The 19,700-nt window shown below is 35.6% G+C and overlaps 1 protein-coding gene across 7 annotated transcripts in view; it reads left to right on the top strand.

Moving 5' to 3' along the window:
- KHDRBS2 (KH RNA binding domain containing, signal transduction associated 2) overlaps positions 1-19,700 on the top strand; it is a 631,271-nt gene that overhangs the window by 491,243 nt on the left and 120,328 nt on the right. The window contains exon 8 of one of the 7 annotated variants that reach the window (XM_081523657.1): positions 14,121-14,209. The exons of 5 other annotated variants lie outside the window; for them this stretch is intronic. In XM_081523657.1, coding sequence (XP_081379783.1) covers positions 14,121-14,154 — 34 coding nt within the window. In that variant the 3' untranslated portion in view covers positions 14,155-14,209. Of the gene's footprint in view, positions 1-12,032; positions 14,210-19,700 lie in introns of those variants that run through there. One more of the 7 variants, XM_081523659.1, reaches the window with a different exon arrangement.

Below are 19,700 nucleotides of genomic sequence, written 5' to 3'. Positions count from 1 at the left end.
CACTTCCAGCAATAGATCCTCCAACCCCTGAGGCTCCCTTCCTTCCGTGTCAGTCTCCTGGAGGCAAGTGTGCTTCTCCTGATACCTGAATTGCTCCCACCCCTCAGCCACGCTGGTCCCCTCTGGCTTTGACTTCCCCTCTCCTCCTTGCCCCTTCACTCTACATGGTACCTGGTTGCTTGGGGGTTTCTTCCTACCTGCCTGATTGTTCGAGGTCCCTCACCAATGTCTGGTGAGTATCCTAGACATGTGGGTACATGGACTCCATGTCTTTCCCCTCTGCTATCTTGGTTCCAGTCTCTGAGTAAAGCTTGGATAAGATGCTGACTGTGGAGTTGGATCTCGGGAAGAGGATGAACACCTTCCTCTGTGAAGAAGTAGAGGAATTTTCATCTAGATAGAAGGATAACCATGGTCAGGGGCATGCAGTTGTGAAAAGATTTGTAACTTTGGGACACATTTCACCATTTCATGTTGTAGGGTATATTAATAGGGAGTAACAGGGAAGAGGCTGCATAATCAGAACATAGATAGAAAAGGGACTAGTATGCTGTACTAAGGAAATACCACTCAGTCTAAGAATTACAGAAAAGGAAAACATGAAAATACATAATTACAATTCAGTTCAAAGCATGATGCTACTCTGGTGGTGCATGGAGACAGCACCTGACTCACATTGTATGCTTAGAGTGTCTGAATAAATGTAGCCTTGTTTCCTCACATAAAGAAAAGACTTAAAAAAGTAGAATCCCTCTTATCAAATTTTGGGGCTTCCCTGGTGGCTTAGAAAGTAAAGAATCTACCTTCAACATGGGAGACCTGGGTTCTATCCCTGGGTCAGGAAGATCCTTTGGAGAAGGTCATGGCAACCCACTTCAGTATTCTTGCATGGAAAACCCATGAACAGAGGAGCCTGGCTGGCTACAGTATATAGGATTTCAAAGAGTCAGACTCAACTGTGTGACTAACACACTAAATAACTTACTTATTTAAAATTTCAAAGTCGGGAGCATGGAAATAACTCTTTAATAAGTAGCAAGTTGTTTTGGAACATTACACAAAGCAGGTGAGATTTCATTTGAGATTTGAATGGAAAAGAATATAAATCACCATTATTAAATAGACATAGTGCAGCTTGTACCAATGAATTTAGTCTCAAAGTCAACTAGATTAAGTATTAAAATAATTAGAAATTATACTGATTTTTATACCACTGAAATCTTATTGATACTCATTAATTATGACTCAACCAAAGAAATGTGTGTACACAGTCAAAATTATGTCCATTTCAAGCTAGGGTCCAATAGCTTTGAACCCAGGTATTTACCAAAAGCAAGCAACAGTGAATTTATTAGTTATGTATTCCTGAACCTAATTAATCTGTCAGTTGAAGGTCTTATAGAAAGTAATTTCTACTAGCTAATGATTATTCTACACAATGAAACAGAAGATTAATGTATTGTTAAAAAATTTCTCACTCCTCACTTATGTAATAAAGCATCAAAGTAAGCAAAAAATATAAGCTGAATTAGAAAAAATGATTAAAGTGTTTATAAAAGACCATTTGCACAAATTTATGCACAGTGCTGAATCATGAAAACAAAACTATATCTAAATGTTTTTCTCTCTCATTTAGAGCATGAGGCTATACTCTCAACAGATCTGTTTTCTATAAAGGGATTCACTGCAAAGCTGATCATAATTCTATATTACAAGCCTTATATGTATCATTTATGTTAATCCTTAGTCTATGAGAAGAACAAATATGTCACTTTCCTCATGAATAATCATCCTATATTTCATCCTCTGAATATCAAATACCATCAGTTGAAACTTAAGTGGGTATTTGTGGTTATTTCACATTTCAGCATATTTCAAGGAAAAAGATGGAAATCTCTCTATCAATAATGCAACATTTATGAATATAGAAAATAGGAACTTTATATCTATGGCTTCAATGATGGGCAATTATCCACGATCAGTATTTATTGGGTGCCTGCTATATACTAGGCACTTATCATGGGCTGTCACAGATTTTTATTAATACTTGAGAGGAATATAATTATTGCCATAAAGGTGACAAAAATGAGTTCAAAGAGATTTGCCCAAATGACAATTCAATAAAAATGAAAGATAACAGCTCTCAAATTGCAGTTCAAATACCTTTTTTTTTCTGTATTCTGTATCATTTTTTACAAGACATGCTGTTTTTCCTCCGCATGGATCAGACAAAGGATATCTTGAAATGATGGACTTTTTCTGTCTCTTAATGAACTACTTTTGAGTGGAATACTCATAGCTTTGAATTTCTCAAAACAAACTGATCAGAAAGATGACCACAGAGCTTTGCTGTGTTATCTATTTATCTGTATATCTATGTTTAATGTATTTAGTTTACTGATTAATTTCAGAACACAATATTTATGTTCTATTTATCCACAAACATGGTTGCTCTATACCACAGTACTTTCTCTGTGATATGATTCATTGAATGCAATGAATTAAAAAAATATATAAAATGTAAATTTGAAAGGTATTTTGAAACTATTTATGGAATCTTGATGGATTTTGAAAGAGTATTTTAGAAATATAGAATCTAAATCATTTCTTTCCTCATGTTAGAAATCTGTGAAAATCACTGACAAGAGTGTGGAAACAGGTATTTACTTTTTAGCTAACACCTGCACAAAAAGGAACATATTTCAATTAATATTTTTAACACATACACAAAATTATCAGCATACTTCAATTTTTGAATAAAAATATTTTTGAGTTTCATTTAAAAATCCATTTTAATTATTTTTGCACTAGAAATGTATGAAATAAAAGTTATGCAGAAGAGTTTAAAGTTTTGATATGGTTTATATTTAATGCCAAGTTTTGATAGTGAATTCTCAACAAAGAAAACAGTTATGCTTAAACACTCATTTCTAGTGAAGGAAAGGTTAATTTGTTTATTTTAATCCTCCTTTTGTCCTCAGAATAAAGGCAAGTTTCTAAGTGTAGAAATTCTTAAATAGAAAACGAAATTATAAAATATGTACACAATTGTGGCTAAGTAATTTAAGCTATACATTTTTCATATTTAAATCTCTTATTAATTCCAATGATATTAGTCCCTATGATTTTAATTCTAAAAATATGAGATTATGACCTTTGAATTATATATATGAATTCACTAACAATTGGCAATCACATGTAGTATATATTTTCTTTCCTATGTTCTCTTTTGCTTTATGACTGGATATATCAACTAGTGTTTCATACTTGTTGTTCAGTCACTCAGTCGTGCCTGACTCTTTGTGACAACAATGGACGGCAGTACACCAGGCTCCCCTATCCTTCACTACCTCCAGTAGTTTGCTCAAACTTATGTCCATTGAATAGGTGATGTCATCCTCTGTCATCCCCTTCTCCTCCTGCCTTCAATCTTTCCCAGCATCAGGGTCTTTTCTGAGGAGTCAGCTCTTCACGTCAGGTGGCCAAAGTATCAAAGCTTCAGTGTCAGCATCAGTCCTTCTGAAGACTATTCAGGATTGATTTCCTTTAGGATGGACTTGTTTAATTTCTTCTCAGTCCAAGGGGCTCTCAAGAGTGTTCTCCAGTTTCACAGCTAAAGGCATCAATTCGTTGGTGCTCAGCCTCCTTTATGGTCCAACTCTCACATACATACATGACTACCAAAAAAACGATAGCTTTGACTATATGGACATTTGTGGGCAAATAATGTCTCCATTTTTTAATATGCTGTTTAGGTTTTCTTCCAAGGAGCAAGCATCTTTTAATTTTATGAATGCAGTCACCATCTTCAGTGATTTTGGAGCCCAAGAAAATAAAGTCTGTCACTGTTTCCATTGTTTCCCCATCTATTGATCATGAAGTGATGAGACCCAATGCCATGATCTTTGTTTTTTGAATGTTGAATTTTAAGCCAGCTTTTTTACTCTCCTCTTTCACCTTCATCAAGAGGCTCTTCAGTTCCTCTTCACTGTCGTAAGGGTGGAATCATCTGCATATCTGAGGTTATTACCCCCTGCAATCTTGATTCCAGTGTGTGTTTCATCCAGTCTGGCATTTCACATGATGTCCTCTGCATATAAGTTAAATAAGCAGGGTGACAATATACAGCCTTGACATACTCCTTTACCGATTTGGAACTGTTCCATTGTCCCATGTCCAGTTCTAACTGCTACTTCTTGACCTGCATACAGATTTTTCAGGAGGAAGATAAGGTGGTCTGGCATTAGCATCTCTTGAAGAATTTTCCACAATTCGTTATGATCCACACAGTCAAAAGATTTAGCATAGTCTATGAGGCAGAAGCAGATGTTTTCCTGGAATTCTCTTGCTTTTTCTGTGATCCAACAGATGTTGGCAATTTGATCTCTGGTTCCTCTGCCTTTTCTAAATCCAGTTTGAGCATCTGAAAGTTCTCAGTTCATGTACTGTTGAAGCCTAGCTTGGAGAATTTTGAGAAATACTTTTCTATGCTAGAATGTGAAAATTTTTTTTTTTTTTTATAAATTTATTTATTTTAGTTGGGGGCCAATCACTTCACAACATTGCAATAGTTTTTGCCATACATTGACATGAATCAGCCATGGGTTTACATGTGTTCCCCCTCCTGGACCCCCCACCCACCTCCCTCCCCATCCCATCCTTCTGGATCATCCCATTGCCCCGGCCCTGAGCCCTTGTCTCATGCATCGAACATGGAATGGTGTTCTGTTTCACATATGATAATATACATGTTTCAATGCTATTCTCCCAGAACGTCCCACCCTCACCTTCTCCCTCAGAGTCCATAAAATTGTTCCATGCATCTGTGTCTCTTATTCTGTCTCGCATATAGGGTTATCGTTACCATCTTTCAAATTCCATATATATGCATTAGTATACTGTATTGTTGTTTTTCTTTCTGGCTTACTTCACTCTGTATAATGGGCTCCAGTTTCATCCATCTCAGTAGAACCGATTCAAATGTATTTTTTTTAATGGCTGAGTAATATTCCATTGTGTATATGTACCACAGCTTCCTTATCCATTCGTCTGCTGATGGACATCTAGGTTGCTTCCATGTCCTGGCTATTGTAAACAGTGCTGCGATGAACATTGGGGTACACGCGTCTCTTTCAATTCTGGTTTCCTCGGTGTCTATGCCCAGCAGTGGGATTGCTGGGTCATATGGCAGTTCTATTCCCAGTTTTTTAAGGAATCTCCACACTGTTCTCCATAGTGGCTGTACTAGTTTGCATTCCCACCAACAGTGTAAGAGGGTTCCCTTTTCTCCACACCCTCTCCAGCATTTATTGCTTGTAGACTTTTGGATAGCAGCCATTCTGACCGGTGTGAAATGATACCTCATTGTGGTTTTGATTTGCATTTCTCTAATAATGAGTGATGTTGAGCATCTTTTCATGTGTTTGTTAGCCATCTGTATGTCTTCTTTGGAGAAATGTCTGTTTAGTTCTTTGGCCCATTTTTTGATTGGGTCGTTTATTTTTCGGGAATTCAGCTGCAGAAGTTGCTTGTATATTTTTGATATTAATTGTTTGTCTGTTGCTTCATTTGCTATTATTTTCTCCCATTCTGAAGGCTGTCTTTTCACCTTGTTTATAGTTTCCTTTGTTGTGCAAAAGCTTTTAATTTTAATTAGGTCCCATTTGTTTATTTTTGCTTTTATTTCCAATATTCTAGGAGGTGGGTCATGGAGGATCCTGCTGTGATTTATGTCGGAGAGTGTTTTGCCTATGTTTTCCTCTAGGAGTTTTATTGTTTCTGGTCTTACATTTAGATCTTTAATCCATTTTGAGTTTATTTTTGTGTACGGTGTTAGGAAATGTTCTAGTTTCATTCTTTTACAAGTGGTTGACCAGTTTTCCCAGCACCACTTGTTAAAAAGATTGTCTTTTCTCCATTGAATATTCTTGCCTCCTTTGTCGAAGATAAGGTGTCCATAGGTGCGTGGGTTTATCTCTGGGCTTTCTATTTTGTTCCATTGATCTATATTTCTATCTTTGTGCCAGTACCATACTGTCTTGATGACTGTGGCTTTGTAGTAGAGCCTGAAGTCAGGCAGGTTGATTCCTCCAGTTCCATTCTTCTTCCTCAAGATTGCTTTGGCTATTCGAGGTTTCTTATATTTCCATACAAATTGTGAGATGATTTGTTCTAGTTCTGTGAAAAATACCATTGGTAGCTTGATAGGGATTGCATTGAATCTATAGATTGCTTTGGGTAGTATACTCATTTTCACTATATTAATTCTTCCAATCCATGAACACGGTATATTTCTCCATCTGTTTGTGTCCTCTTTGATTTCTTTCATCAGTGTTTTATAGTTTTCTATATATAAGTCTTTTGTTTCTTTAGGTAGATATATTCCTAAGTATTTTATAGAATGTGAAAATTTTGAGCATTGCTTTGCTATGCTGTCATGTGAAATGAGTATAATTGTGTGGTAGTTTGAACATTTTTTGGCACTGCCTTTCTTTGGGATTGGAAAGAAAACTGACCTTTTCCAGTCCTGTGGCCACTGCTGGGTTTTACAAATTTGCTGGCATATTGAGTGCAGCACTTTCACAGCATCATCTTTTAGGATTTGAAATAGCTCAACTGAAATTCTATCACGTCCACTAGCTTTGATCATAGTGATGGTTCCTAAGGCCCACTTGACTTCACACTCCAAGATGTCTGGCTCTAAATGAGTGATCACACCATCGTGGTTATCTAGGTCATTAAGACACTTTTTGTATAATGCTTCTGTGTATTCTTGCCACCTCTTCTTAATATCTTCTGCTTCTGTTAATTCCATACCATTTCTGAACTTTTTTGTGCCCACATAGGCATGAAATATTCCCTTGGCATCTCTAATTTTCTTGGATAGATCTCTAATCTTTCCCGTTCTATTGTTTTCCTCCATTTCTTTGCATTGATCACTGAGGAAGGCTTTCTTATTTCTCTTGCTATTCTTTGGAACTCTGCCTTCAGATTAATAATTAAGACAATTTCATTTATAAACTCTTGAAGATATTTGGTAGTGACCTAATAAATATTTTGAGTCTTTATTCTATTTACTATTAGTATTAATCATGACAATGAGTTTTAAGACCACCACTCATTTGTAATGTTTGTTATCAAAATTCAAGCACATTTTGGTTGCTTTCAAATAACACCTTCTATAAATCACTATGTTGCTTTACATTTAAATTAAATAATTAGCTTTTCATATTTGGATGATAAAGTACATTTTAACTGTACAATATGATAACTAATACTTTGAACCGGTTGTACCACTTGATGTTATTGTGGAGAATCTAACAAGCATTGTTTTTATGTTAGGAACTTCTATATAGATATTGCCTAGTTTGTGATCAGTGGAGTCTTGGGAAAGAATCTGAAGTAAAAGTGAAGAATTAGAGGATGAAGAAATGAACTCAGGAGACAGCCTTGGGAAGGACCACATGTATGGGTGGGTGTGGAAAAGCATCTGTCACCTTGACAATTCTTCCAACCTCGTTTCCTGAAACTCACCTCTGCCCTGCCACACTAGCTGTCTTGCCATTACTCAAATGTCCTAAGCACATACATACTTCATGGTCTTTTTAGTTTTTGTCTGGAATATCTTCCTCTAAATTTCAAAGGCTTGCTCCTTTATATCTTACAGGTGTTTGTTTAATATTGCTGTACTAGTTGCTCAGTCATGTTCAACTCTTTGCGACCCCATGGACTGTAGCCTACCAGGCTCCTCTGTCCATGGAATTTTTGAGGCAAGCATACTGGAGTGGGTTGTCATTGCCTTCTCCAGGGGATCTTCCTGACCCAAGAATTGAACCTGAGTTTCCTGCACTGCAGGCAGCTTCTTTACCATCTGAGCTGATGGTAAAGAGCCAACAGTTCAATATTGATTTATCAGAAAAGCACTTTTTGACCACTTTTGTTGTTGTTCACATGCTAAGTTGCATCTGACTCAGTGATTGGCAGCGTGCCAACCTCCTCTGGCCACTCCTTTGACCACTTTAACTATGATTTTATCCCCAAGTTGAATACTTGATGTCCTTCTTCTAGCTTTAGTCTTTTCTCTTTGGCACTTATGACTATTAAACATTTTTACTTCTCAGCTCTGTGAGGGCAGGCATCTTTGTCTATTTTGTTCACTGCTGTAGTCCTTAGCACTTAGAATGGTGCCTGGAACATGATAGGTTCTCGATAAATTTTGTCAGATAAATGGAGAGAATGTAGGTTGGAAATATCCACAATATTCATCTAGCTATACTCCTTGTACACGTATGCCAAGTCACTTCAGTTCTGTCTGACTCTTTTCAACTCTACGGACAGTTGGCCTCTGCCCATGGGATTCTCCAAGCAAGAATACTGGTGTGGATTTCCATTTCCTCCTCCAGAGGATCTTCCTGACCAGAACCCACATTGCTTATATCTACTGCATTCACAGATGAATTCTTTTACTGTTAGTGCCATCTGGAGATCCAACCAGTCCATCCTAAAGGAGATCAGTCCTGGGTGTTCACTGGAAGGACCGATGTTGAAGCTGAAACTCCAATACTTTGGCCACCTGATGTGAAGAGCTGACTCATTTGAAAAGACCCTGATACTGGGAAAGATTGAGGGCAGGAGGAGAAGGAGACGACAGAGGATGAGATGGCTGGATGGCATCACTGACTCAATGGACATGGATTTGGCTGGACTCCGGGAGTTGGTGATGGGCAGGGAAGCCTGGCGTGCTGCAGTTCATGGGGTTGCAAAGAGTCGAACACGATTGAGTGACTGAACTGAACTGAGTGCCATCTGGAAAGCCCATACTTCTTTGTAGTACTTACATTTATTATTCCAACATATCTAAGTAATATGTTAATATAACTCCTCTTTGCATCCTCAGGATGATACTGTTGTTCAGTAAATATTTATTGAATGATTTCATGTAGTCACAATTTTTTAGGTAGCTTATAATTGGTAAAGAATCTGCCTGCCAATGTAGGAGATGCAGGAGATGTGGGTTTGATCCCTGGATCAGAAAGATCCCCCTAGAGGAGGGCATGGCAACCCACTCCAGTATTCTTGCCTGGAAAATCCCATGGGCAGAGGAGTCTGGCAGGCTACAGTGCATTGAAAACAAAGTTTTGATCCTCAATCCCATGAGAAATTGAAAAGGAGAATAATAAACTCAAAATCTCTATACTTTAAAACCCCAGGTTCAAACTGCTTGCAATGGTTTAAAGGCATTTATTTAAGTTCCTTAACTTGTATACTGTTATTTTGTAGGTGAATAGAATATTTTATTTTGCTACATAGAAGTTTTCTAAATAAGCACAAAATCTACTTTTCCTGATACAAACCTCTTGAAACCTTTAGGTAGATAAATAGATGGATATATAGATGTGGCTCAAATGCTCAGTCATGACTGACTGCGATCCCTTGCACTGTAGCCCACCAGGCTCCTCTGTTAATTGAATTCTCCCTGCAAGAATACTGGAGTGGGTTGCCATTTCCTCTTCCAGGGGATCTTCCTCATCCAGGGATTGAAACTGAGTCTCTAACTTCTGCATTGGCAGGCAGATTCTTTACCACTAACACCATCTGAGAAAGATAGATAGATAAATCTAATTGAAGTTATGTCAAATAAGGATCAAAGAAATTGGTTAAAAAAAAAAAATGGAGACCTTGTTCTAAATAGAACTGAATGCTAAGAACTCAGTGGAATAAGATAGCGTTAGATTTTCCAAATAGAAAGGGGAGTCAAAGGATGAATACACAGTCAGTGAGGGGTGTAACCAATGCAATGGATTGTTGGAGATAACTACATTAGAAGTTAGCTGTTTAAACTGAAATTAACATAAAACTCATCAGTTCCAAGACATCATTTTACTCAGTTGGGCAACATTTCTTCAGCATTTACTATATGTCAGGCACTAGCTTACTCCCTCTAAATATAAGATGGTCCAAATAGCCCTGAATATTATAAATCAAATTTTATTTGGAAAGACAGATAAATAATTACTAGCACACAGAAAAGTGAAATTCAAAAATGACAGTGATATATGTGAGAGATAAAAAGAGTTGTTGAAACACATCATAGGGTTATTTGGAATCTGAGAAGGTTTCCTAGAGGAGGAAATAGTTGAGCAGGAGATTAAGAGGGTTTTGAGAATTTTGTGTGCTTGGGTCAGGACCTTGTTCTTGATCATAGTTGGGATATTTTTTTTGAAGAGGAGGACAGGTAAATGCAGAGGGATTCTCGCAACTCATCTGATCTTCCTAATCACAGTTAAGATCAAAATGTCATTAGGTCAATTATTTCCCATCTTTTTGTCTAGTACTATATAGACAAGTTGATTGTTTGAATAGATATAATGGACTACATGAAGTATAGGTTGTCCACTGAATTCTGTCATCAGGTACATCAAGGTTTAATCCCAGTTTTACCATCAAAGACGTGGTTAGCTTAGGACAAGTAACTTAATCAGATAAACCTAGATTATCTATTCTGTATTTTGCTTAATATGACTAACTCAAAAATTGTTGTGATGATTAAATATGACAATTTTAACTTAACAAAGTTTGGTATGTATTAAGTGTGACAAAAGTATTAAATGTATGTTTTTATGGTTGTTAACAGTTATTATGGCTTCTGGGAAGAAAGGGTAGGAGAAGAATTTTAAAAAGACAAATGATCTAATTTATTTTTTAAGTCCCCTTTCCATTTTAAATCTCTCAGTTCTAAAAATCAGGTGGTGAAAGTGGTTAGGAAATAGAAAAGAAGATTTAAATCAATAAGGAAATAATGTGATAGATATAGATTCTGTCTTTCACTGCAAATGTTATTAAAAATATTAGCAAAAGAGAATTAAACAAGTTGTTGTAGTTTATAACCCATGCATTTGAGTTTGGGCCTACAAAACATCTGGCTTAATATATGTATCACTCTCAAGATCCACCAAATCTTACAAAATACTTTTTTAAACTGCAGAGTGAGGTTAACCTGGAATTAACCTCTTTTCTTGCCTTTTAATATCTGTAAAGTTGTAAGGGGAAAAAAGCTAGATATGTAGCAATTCAAACTGCAGTTACTGAATGTGACATCTAATGAAATGAAATAATTGTGAATTATCTTCAAATAATTTATCCTAATATGTGAATTTTCTCACGTTTTAACAAAAAAAGCCAAAAATCATGGATATAAAGAAAATAGAGATGGAAAAACACAAGGGAGAAAGCAGTTGTGAAGAGAAATATTCATTGTACAGGTATTCATTTTTCCAACAAATATTTGAGTACGTACTGTATATGATTGATACTGTGGCTGGTAATGATGATACAACAACAAGAATGAAAGACATCACCAACAGAGGGATTTGCTTAAGACAAGAAATGCTTATGTGTGTCCCCTTTTTAAATCATTCCTTGTTTTCAATGCTTCCTAAGATAATATCCAAACTCCTTACCATGATAAATAAAAGTCCTTCAAGAGGTGGCCCCTGCCTCCTTTTGCACCCTCTCTAGCTCACACTGCCTGCATATGCTCTGGAGGAGTAGTTGCCCAGGTGATGCTTTTAATCACCTCTGAACTTTGCTTGGTGCTGGTGACTTGCCCTTAAGTCTTCTTCACTCCATTTTCATTTGAGTATTTCATTTCTCCTTCTTTTCAGAGTTTCATCATTTGATGCATGAAAATCCAATATCCTTATCATTTGCTTAGTGGTTTTCCTATGAGACTGTGATTTCCATAAAGGCTTTTCCAGTGCCACTGGTTTCATTTTTAATGTTTTACAAAATAGACTGAATGTATCTACATGGAGCTGCTGTGTTTTATAAAGGTTATTGTACTGTTACATGTGTAGGCAGAGATAATGAAAATTAAAGAATACCAGATCACCTTTCCTGTGCCCTGAGAAACCTGTTCGTAGGTCAAGAAGCAACACTTAGGACCAGACATGGAACAATGGGCTGGTTCAAAATTGGGAAAGAAATGCATCAAGGCAGTATACTGTCACCATGTTTATTTAACTTATATGCAGAGTACATCATGGGAAATGCTGGGCTGGATGAAGCACAAGCTGGAATCAACATTGCCAGGAGAAATACCAATAACCTCATATATGCAGATGACACCACCTTTATGGCAGAAGGTGGAGAGGAACTAAATAGCCTCTTGATGAAAGTTAAAGAGAAAAGTCAAAGGGCTGACTTAAAACTCAACATTCAAGAAAGTAAGATCATGGCATCCAATCCCATCACTTCACGGCAAATAGATGGGGAAACAATGGAAGCAGTGACAGACTTTATTTTCTTGGACTCCAAAATCACTGCACTTGGCGACTGCATCCATGAAATTAAAAGATGCTTGCTCCTTGGAAGAAAAGCTATGACCAACCTAGACAGCATTTTAAAAAGCAGAAAAATTATTTTGCCGACAAAGATTCCTATAGTCAAAGCTATGTTTTTTCCAGTAGTCATGTATGGATGTTAGAGTTGGACCATAAAGAAGGCTGAGCACCAAAGAACTGATGCTTTTGAGCTGAGGTGTTGGAGAAGACTCTTGTGAGTCCCTTGGATTGAAAGGAGATCAAACCAATCAATCTTAAAAGAAATCAATCCTGAATATTCATTGGAAGGACTGATTCTGAAACGGAAACTCCAATACTTTGGCCACCTGGTGTGAAGAACTGATTCATTGGATAAGACCCTGACTCTGGGAAAGATTGAAGGCAGGAGGAGAAGGGGACATCAGAGGACAACATGGTTGGATGACATCACTGACTCAATGGACATGAGTTTGAGCAAGCTCCAGGAGATGGGAAACCTGGTGTGCTGTAGTGCATGGAATTGCAAAGAGTTGGAAATGACTGGGTGATTGAACAACAAAGAATATATTGAATACTGAGGGAAGGGGAAAAAATGCAGCTAATTTCCATGGGAAAGTAAATTTTGTTTTAGAAAAGATGTCAAAATGGAAATTATTTCTAAGAATCTATTTGAAAATAGGTCACATTCTCTAATGTAAGCATAAAGTTGATTCTATTGGCAGTCTTAACCTTCAGTGTTGGAAATAATAGGAGGTGACTGCCAAAGGAAGACCTGGGAACAGCTATGAGAATTTTCAGGTAACATTATCAGGAAACATCAGTAACATGAGGTTGAAGGAAGCTGTGGAGTCTTGAGCTACTTGGTGAAGGGTCTTTAATGTCTCTGTCCCACCAGTGTTTGGTTAATGCTCTGGATGACACTGAGAAAAGTTGTGGTTGGTGGCAAGAGCTGATCCATAAACCTGTGTGTTTTATCCATTAATCTACACACTAGATTCACGAGCTTTGCAAATAGCACTTGTATGAAGCTTTATTGAATTTAACAGAAGGGCTTGATCATCATGTAAATGGATTAAAAATAAAGGAACTAACAATTTTCGATTTGAAGGTGAGGGTTGGGATGAAAATGTATATTTACTTAACAGTTATCTATCGAAATGCAGTGTAAATGTACAATATAACAAAGTTTCAGGGTAAATGCTGGAGAAACAAATATTAAGAGAACCCACTTAAGCACTAAGAATAGATAGTTATGACTCATTCATATTAATACATTAATTAAATCCCTTTATTCTTTCATCTGAAATATTATTTTATAAGTTTTACTTATCTTCAATTCAGAAAATAATCAGTAAAGCTTTAGTTGAAACACATAGTCATCTATGTTTTCTTCTTTTATACCCAAAAATCTACAGCTTAGTCAAGAATTAGCAAAACGTTGGAATACACACAAGTCATAAACCAAATGAACTGAAAACTATGAATGTGAAAGCTTTAATCTTATGAGGCCACAACAATCTCTGGTGTATCTGTAGAGTGTTTAATCATCTCTGATATTTTTTAATATCCTACCAAAGTACATAGTTTAAAAAGTTAGGTAAGTGTTGTTCTTTAACAAATTGCATCCTCTATTCTTCCTAACTTTACAGGTCTCATTGGTTTGATTATATGAACACAAACCTATAGAACAGAGATCTCATTTTTGTTACTGCCAATGTCTCTATTCACAATAATTGAATGTCTAAAAACTTGTTTATAAGCTCGGTTAGTCTCACTGACTTGTGAATGGGTTTATCCTAGCATCAGTGCAGTTGCTCTTGCCACAGGAACATGAGCACCAAGTGCTGGATGAGAAACACTGTTGGAATGGCAGTTTCATCACGGCACAGGTGGGCTCACTAAGAACTTACTTCAAAAATTAGCTTGATTATAGTGAAGCTTTTCCTAGAAACTAAATTTTATCTTATTTTTTTCTATTGTGTTAATTTCCATTTAATTAGTTGTCTTAGTAAACTGCTAAATTAAGGTAAAATGCTTCTCTACCCACCAAAAAAAAAAAAAAAAAACTGAAATTTTCCATCTCTGATTTTTTAAGTTTTACAATCAATCATTAATTAACTAATCTGGTATTTGTTTCCTGTCAGAAATTTTATGTACTTTTTCTAAATATGCATTAGTGTCTAAGTCTTGATGTCAAAAAGCCAAAATGTTGTATAGAATCTTTTTATGAATAATTAGACATGGATTAATGCATTAATGCAGGTAATGTGTTCTATCATGATTTTACATATATACCAGAGACTAGGAAAATTATATCTACTCTAACCACTGGGGTAATTAAGTTTCAAGTCGCCAATAATTATCCTAATTTTAATTAACACTTCTCTAGTTGTTAACAGTGTGTTTACAAACTATGACTGCTACATTTTCTAAAATATAAGGTGGAATAATAATGTCCATTCAAAGTAAATAATCATATTGTGCTTGAATTCATTTGCCCACTTTTAACTTGTATGTAACATATTTAAACAACATGATAAATTAAAACAAATATAATGCAATATAACTTTCCAAAATAATGAAATGGAAGGAATACAGCCAATAATAGCTTACTGTCTCTAACCAAATCACATGTGTATTTAAAATTGATTGAAAAATAACTTTCTAAAAATTACAAATGCATCAGTAACAATATTTTTAAACTTTTAATCTGAATTTCATTCATGAAAATAAATGATGATTATTTTTCTTTTTATTATTGAATTATATTTGTCTTAAATGTTATATTAGTTTCAGTTTATGTATAGCATAGTCATTCAATATCTTTATAGATTATGCTCCATTTGAAGTTGCTATAAAATATTGACTGTATTTCCTGTGCTGAACACTACATCCTGTAACTGACATGTTTTATACTTATTTTACACCTGTTTGCACTTCTTAATCCCCTTCACTGATTTTGTACAAGCCTCTACTCTTTGGCTTTCTAGTAACCACTAGTTTGCCCTTTGTATCTGTGGGTCCATTCTTTTCTTTGTTATGTTTGCCTTTTTTTTTTTTTAAGATTCAACATATAAATGAAAACATACAGCATTTGTCCTTCTCTTTCTGACTTACTTAGTATGATAATCTCTAGTGGCATCTGTGTTTCTGCAAATGGCATTATTTTATTCTTTATTGTGACTGAGTATTATTTCATTGTGTATATGTACCACGTCTTTTTTATCCAATCACCTGTTGATGGACATTTAGTTTGCTTCCATGTCCTGGCTATTGTAACTACGGGTTCTTTTGTTCTTTTTCTTCTTTACTGTTTCCATTGCTGCTGATATAAGTAGACACCACTTCTAAAGCATATGCAAAGTTTTCTAAAGATATTTTTGCCAAATGTTTTATTATTTTGAATTATTTTATTTAGTCATTTATTAATTAAACAAATATTTTCTGAATACCTGTTCATCTTCAAGGAGTTTCTTTAATTGCCAACTCTACTATTTGGGATATGTGCTAAGCTTCTGTTATAAGAAGATCCACAATTCAGTTGCCCATACAAGAGAAACATTTATCTCCCTCACACATACTAAAGCACGGCAAGTAGGTGGGCTTTGTTTCATGACACCATTCCAGGTTCCAGGTGAGTGGGACGCCACTGTCTTAGATCAGGCTGCTGTACATGATATCCTATATTAGGGGTCTTATAAACAATAGAAATTTATTTTTTTACAGTTCTGGAGGCAGTAAGTCCCAGATAAGAATATCAGCATGGTTGGGTTCTGATGAAGCCTTCTTCTGGGTTGCAGACTGCTGTATCCTTGTATCTTCACATGGAGGAAAGAGAGCAAGAGAGCTCTCTGGGATTTCACCTTTTTAAAGACACTAATCCCATTCATAGGGCTCCACCCTCATAATCTAATTTAATACCCAAAAGTCTCACCTCCTAATACCATCACAATAAGGATTGAGATTTCAACAAATAAATTTTGGAAAATACTAAGATTCCATTCACCACTGTTAACATGTCTTCCAAAGTGGCTCAAATAATTGATGTTTGCAGCCAGATACACGAAGGTTGAAAAGAAGTAGAGGACAATAAATTTAATTTTATGAAAACCATGAAGAATTTGTACACATAACTCCACTCATGGCCACACTCAAATGAAAGGAAGAGTAGAAAATATAGTCTTGAGATTGTCAGTATTTCTTATTGAAAAAAGAGCCAAATGGATTTTCAAACAGGTTGAAGTCTTCTTTGTCCAGCCCTCTCATCATCCAAATATAAGTGAATACTCATATTCTCATTAAAACAAACATAAGAATGGCTACCTTCTGCCTAAAGGAGAAAATCCATGTTCAATTCCAATTACTGCAACCAGCTCAAAATCTAGACTCTGGGAAGATTAGGTCTGATATGGTTCTTTGAAGCCTCAAAACCTATAAAATGATAGACAAAATATCTTTCTTGTTCTTGACCTTCTTCCCCATACAAAATATGCAATATAAAGTAGTATAAAAAGGAATGAAATAACTACAGTAGAAAGTTCCTTTGGAAAATACTCATAAGCAATAACCATTACAAAATCCTCCTAAACAGATTAAAAGGCATCTGAGCACCAGCATTGAAATAATTTTTTTTTTTTTTTTTTGGTGAGTGCCTCTGGCAACCTTGGTTCTCTTTTCTAGAAGTTACACCCAATTTATTGGAAGGTCCTACCTTATGGAAAAGCAGAGCATTCCATTATTGGGCTTCACAATGTTTGCCACATGCTTCCTGCCGGTGTATGTTTAGAGACTCAAGGGTTGTTCCTGGGATTGTATATGATAGCAAAGTCTAATGGGAAGATATGAGGGCATCTTGCTACAACACTCATTATCTCTTGCTGTTGAAATACAAAAACAGATGACTTCTCCAATCCTGTTGAGTTCTAAATTTCTGAACTCTATCTCATTTTTAAATTATTTTAATAGAGCTAACATGAAACAGGCAAAGATAACTTCTCTTAGCAAATCTCTATTCACTTTTGATTTTTCTGGAAAAAATGGCCCATTCTTATTTGATCTGAAAACTTCTTTAAACATTTTTTGAAAGCAGCAAGGATTATCAATAGTTGGGCTTTCTCTAGTTTTTCCTCATAATGCTGAAATACAAATGTTTATAGCCTGCCATTCAGGTTTTACTGGTGATGGTGTAACATGGGCTTTCTATCAAACAGTACTTTTTTTCTTACAATTTCTGCTCTTCCAGTGAACTAATAGTCCACATTTGAGATTTTTTTTTTTTTCCTCATAACAATCCCTGAGGTAGGCAGTGATTTAGAGTAAGTCTGTTTCTTTCTTTTTTTTTTTTTCTGTTTTGTTTCATTTTATTTTTAAGCAGCACTATTCTCATTTGAAACAGATGATACATTTTTGATTAAACATAAGCCAGGTAACTGTGCAAGACATTTTATAAACATGTTTTCCAATTTAAAAGTTTTTAAAAGTTTGTATTTTTATACAATTTGGAGGACAAATGTATGGATACCAAGGTGGAAAGAGGGAGTGGGAGGAATTGGGAGACTGGGATCAACACGTACACACTTGTGACACTACATACAAAATAAGAAACCAATGAGAACATAGTGCATAGCACAGGGAACCCTACTCAATGCTCCGCGGTGAACTGAATAGGAAGGAAGTCCAAAAGAGAGGGGACATATGTATATGTATGGCCAATTCACCTTGCTGTCTGTTTCTATGTGATCATTTAGAGACAAGTTCCTTGTATGCTACAGTCCAAGACTTCCTAGGTATTAACTTTGTTTCCATGGTAAATGCCAGATCATAATTTTTAGTGCATTCTACCATCTGAGGAGGTGACTGTGCACAATTCCAACATGAGGAGCTTGCTCTTCATTTGGAAATGACCTCAAAGTTGACACCCTTACTTCTGCGCATATTCTGTGTTTCCTGACACAGTCACAAGGGCACATCTTGCTTCTAGGTTGGTTGGGAGTGTATTTCATTCACTGTGTGGCCATTTGTTCATGTAAATAAAATATTTTCTTATGAAAGCGATGAGAAGTAATATTTGGATAAGCAAAAGCATGAACTCAGTAAGAGTCCATTATGATTATTATCTATTATTCTCCCATTATTTTGCATTATCCGTTATTTCAACTTCCCAGCTGGTGCTAGTGGTAAAGGACCCATCTGACAATGCAGGAGACATAAGAGACATGGGTTTGATCCCTGGGTTGGGAAGATACCCTGGAATAGGGCATGGTAACCCTCTCCATTATTCTTGCCAGGAGAATCCCATGGACAGAGGGATGGGACAAAGGTCTGAATTCTGAAAGTTAAAATTCCCTCTTTGTGTAAATGTGTCATTTATGTTAGACAATAACTCGGCTTATTGTCATGGTCTCTCTTACTCATGTTCCTTTTCCATTCTTAGCTTGGTCAATTAAAATTAAACTGAAATCCATTCAAAAACAAAATAACACCACTAGATAGTCATGACTGCCACTTCTTGATAATCCTGGAAATCAATATAACGACTCTCAGGACTTTGCTACACATATATGTGGGTTCTCAATTGGGTTGCATCATTTCCAAGAAGATAAACATCCAGCCACCAGCCTTAGATTTCTACAATCTCAAGTCTTAGAAGGATGCAGAGAAAACTTATTACCGTATGTTTTTTTTTTTTTCCTTAGAGAGTTTGTATATAATTATCCTGGCAATGAAGATAAAGTTATCTTTTTCTTCTCCAGCTACATTACACTAAAATGAATTATTCCTTATCAATTGCTTCCCAGAAATATAAAATTGGCAGAATTTCCATCTATCTTTCTTTTTACCTCTAATATACAGACTTTTCTTTCTCCATTATCATTCTTTACTATCAATGAAGTCTCAAGTATTTTATAAAATGAGGCCTATGGGATTGTCTTGAGAGATAAAGACAACCAACTAATTTTAGGTCTTCCTGTCTTCCTTCCAACCTAACTTTTGGCAATTTATCACACACTCTCAACCCTTATACAATTTGGTATTTGATATTAAGCCGTTTTCTTTTCACACTTTTATATACTTGAAAAGAATTCACAATTGTGATATAATTTATATTTTTTACATAAAATTATATATGTGAATATACATATAAACTTAAATATACATATAAACTTTATGTACATAAGCATAAATTTTTTCAGGCAGAGATCTTTAGATGAAGGAGCTGGAGGGAAAAAAATATAGTGTACCACAAATATTGTGGATTCTTAAGTAAAATACACATTAATTATTCAAATATTAAGCTAAGTTTAAATAATTTCCACTTTTTGTATAGTATTTTTAAAAATTATAACTTGGTAACATTAGGCTAAGCATCTAGCAATATAT

This window comes from Giraffa tippelskirchi, chromosome 8 (genome assembly GCF_054371585.1).
Source record: "Giraffa tippelskirchi isolate mGirTip1 chromosome 8, T2T-mGirTip1v1.2.pri, whole genome shotgun sequence".
Classification (NCBI taxonomy): Eukaryota; Metazoa; Chordata; class Mammalia; order Artiodactyla; family Giraffidae; genus Giraffa; species Giraffa tippelskirchi.
This window is presented reverse-complemented; position numbering and strand designations above follow the sequence as displayed.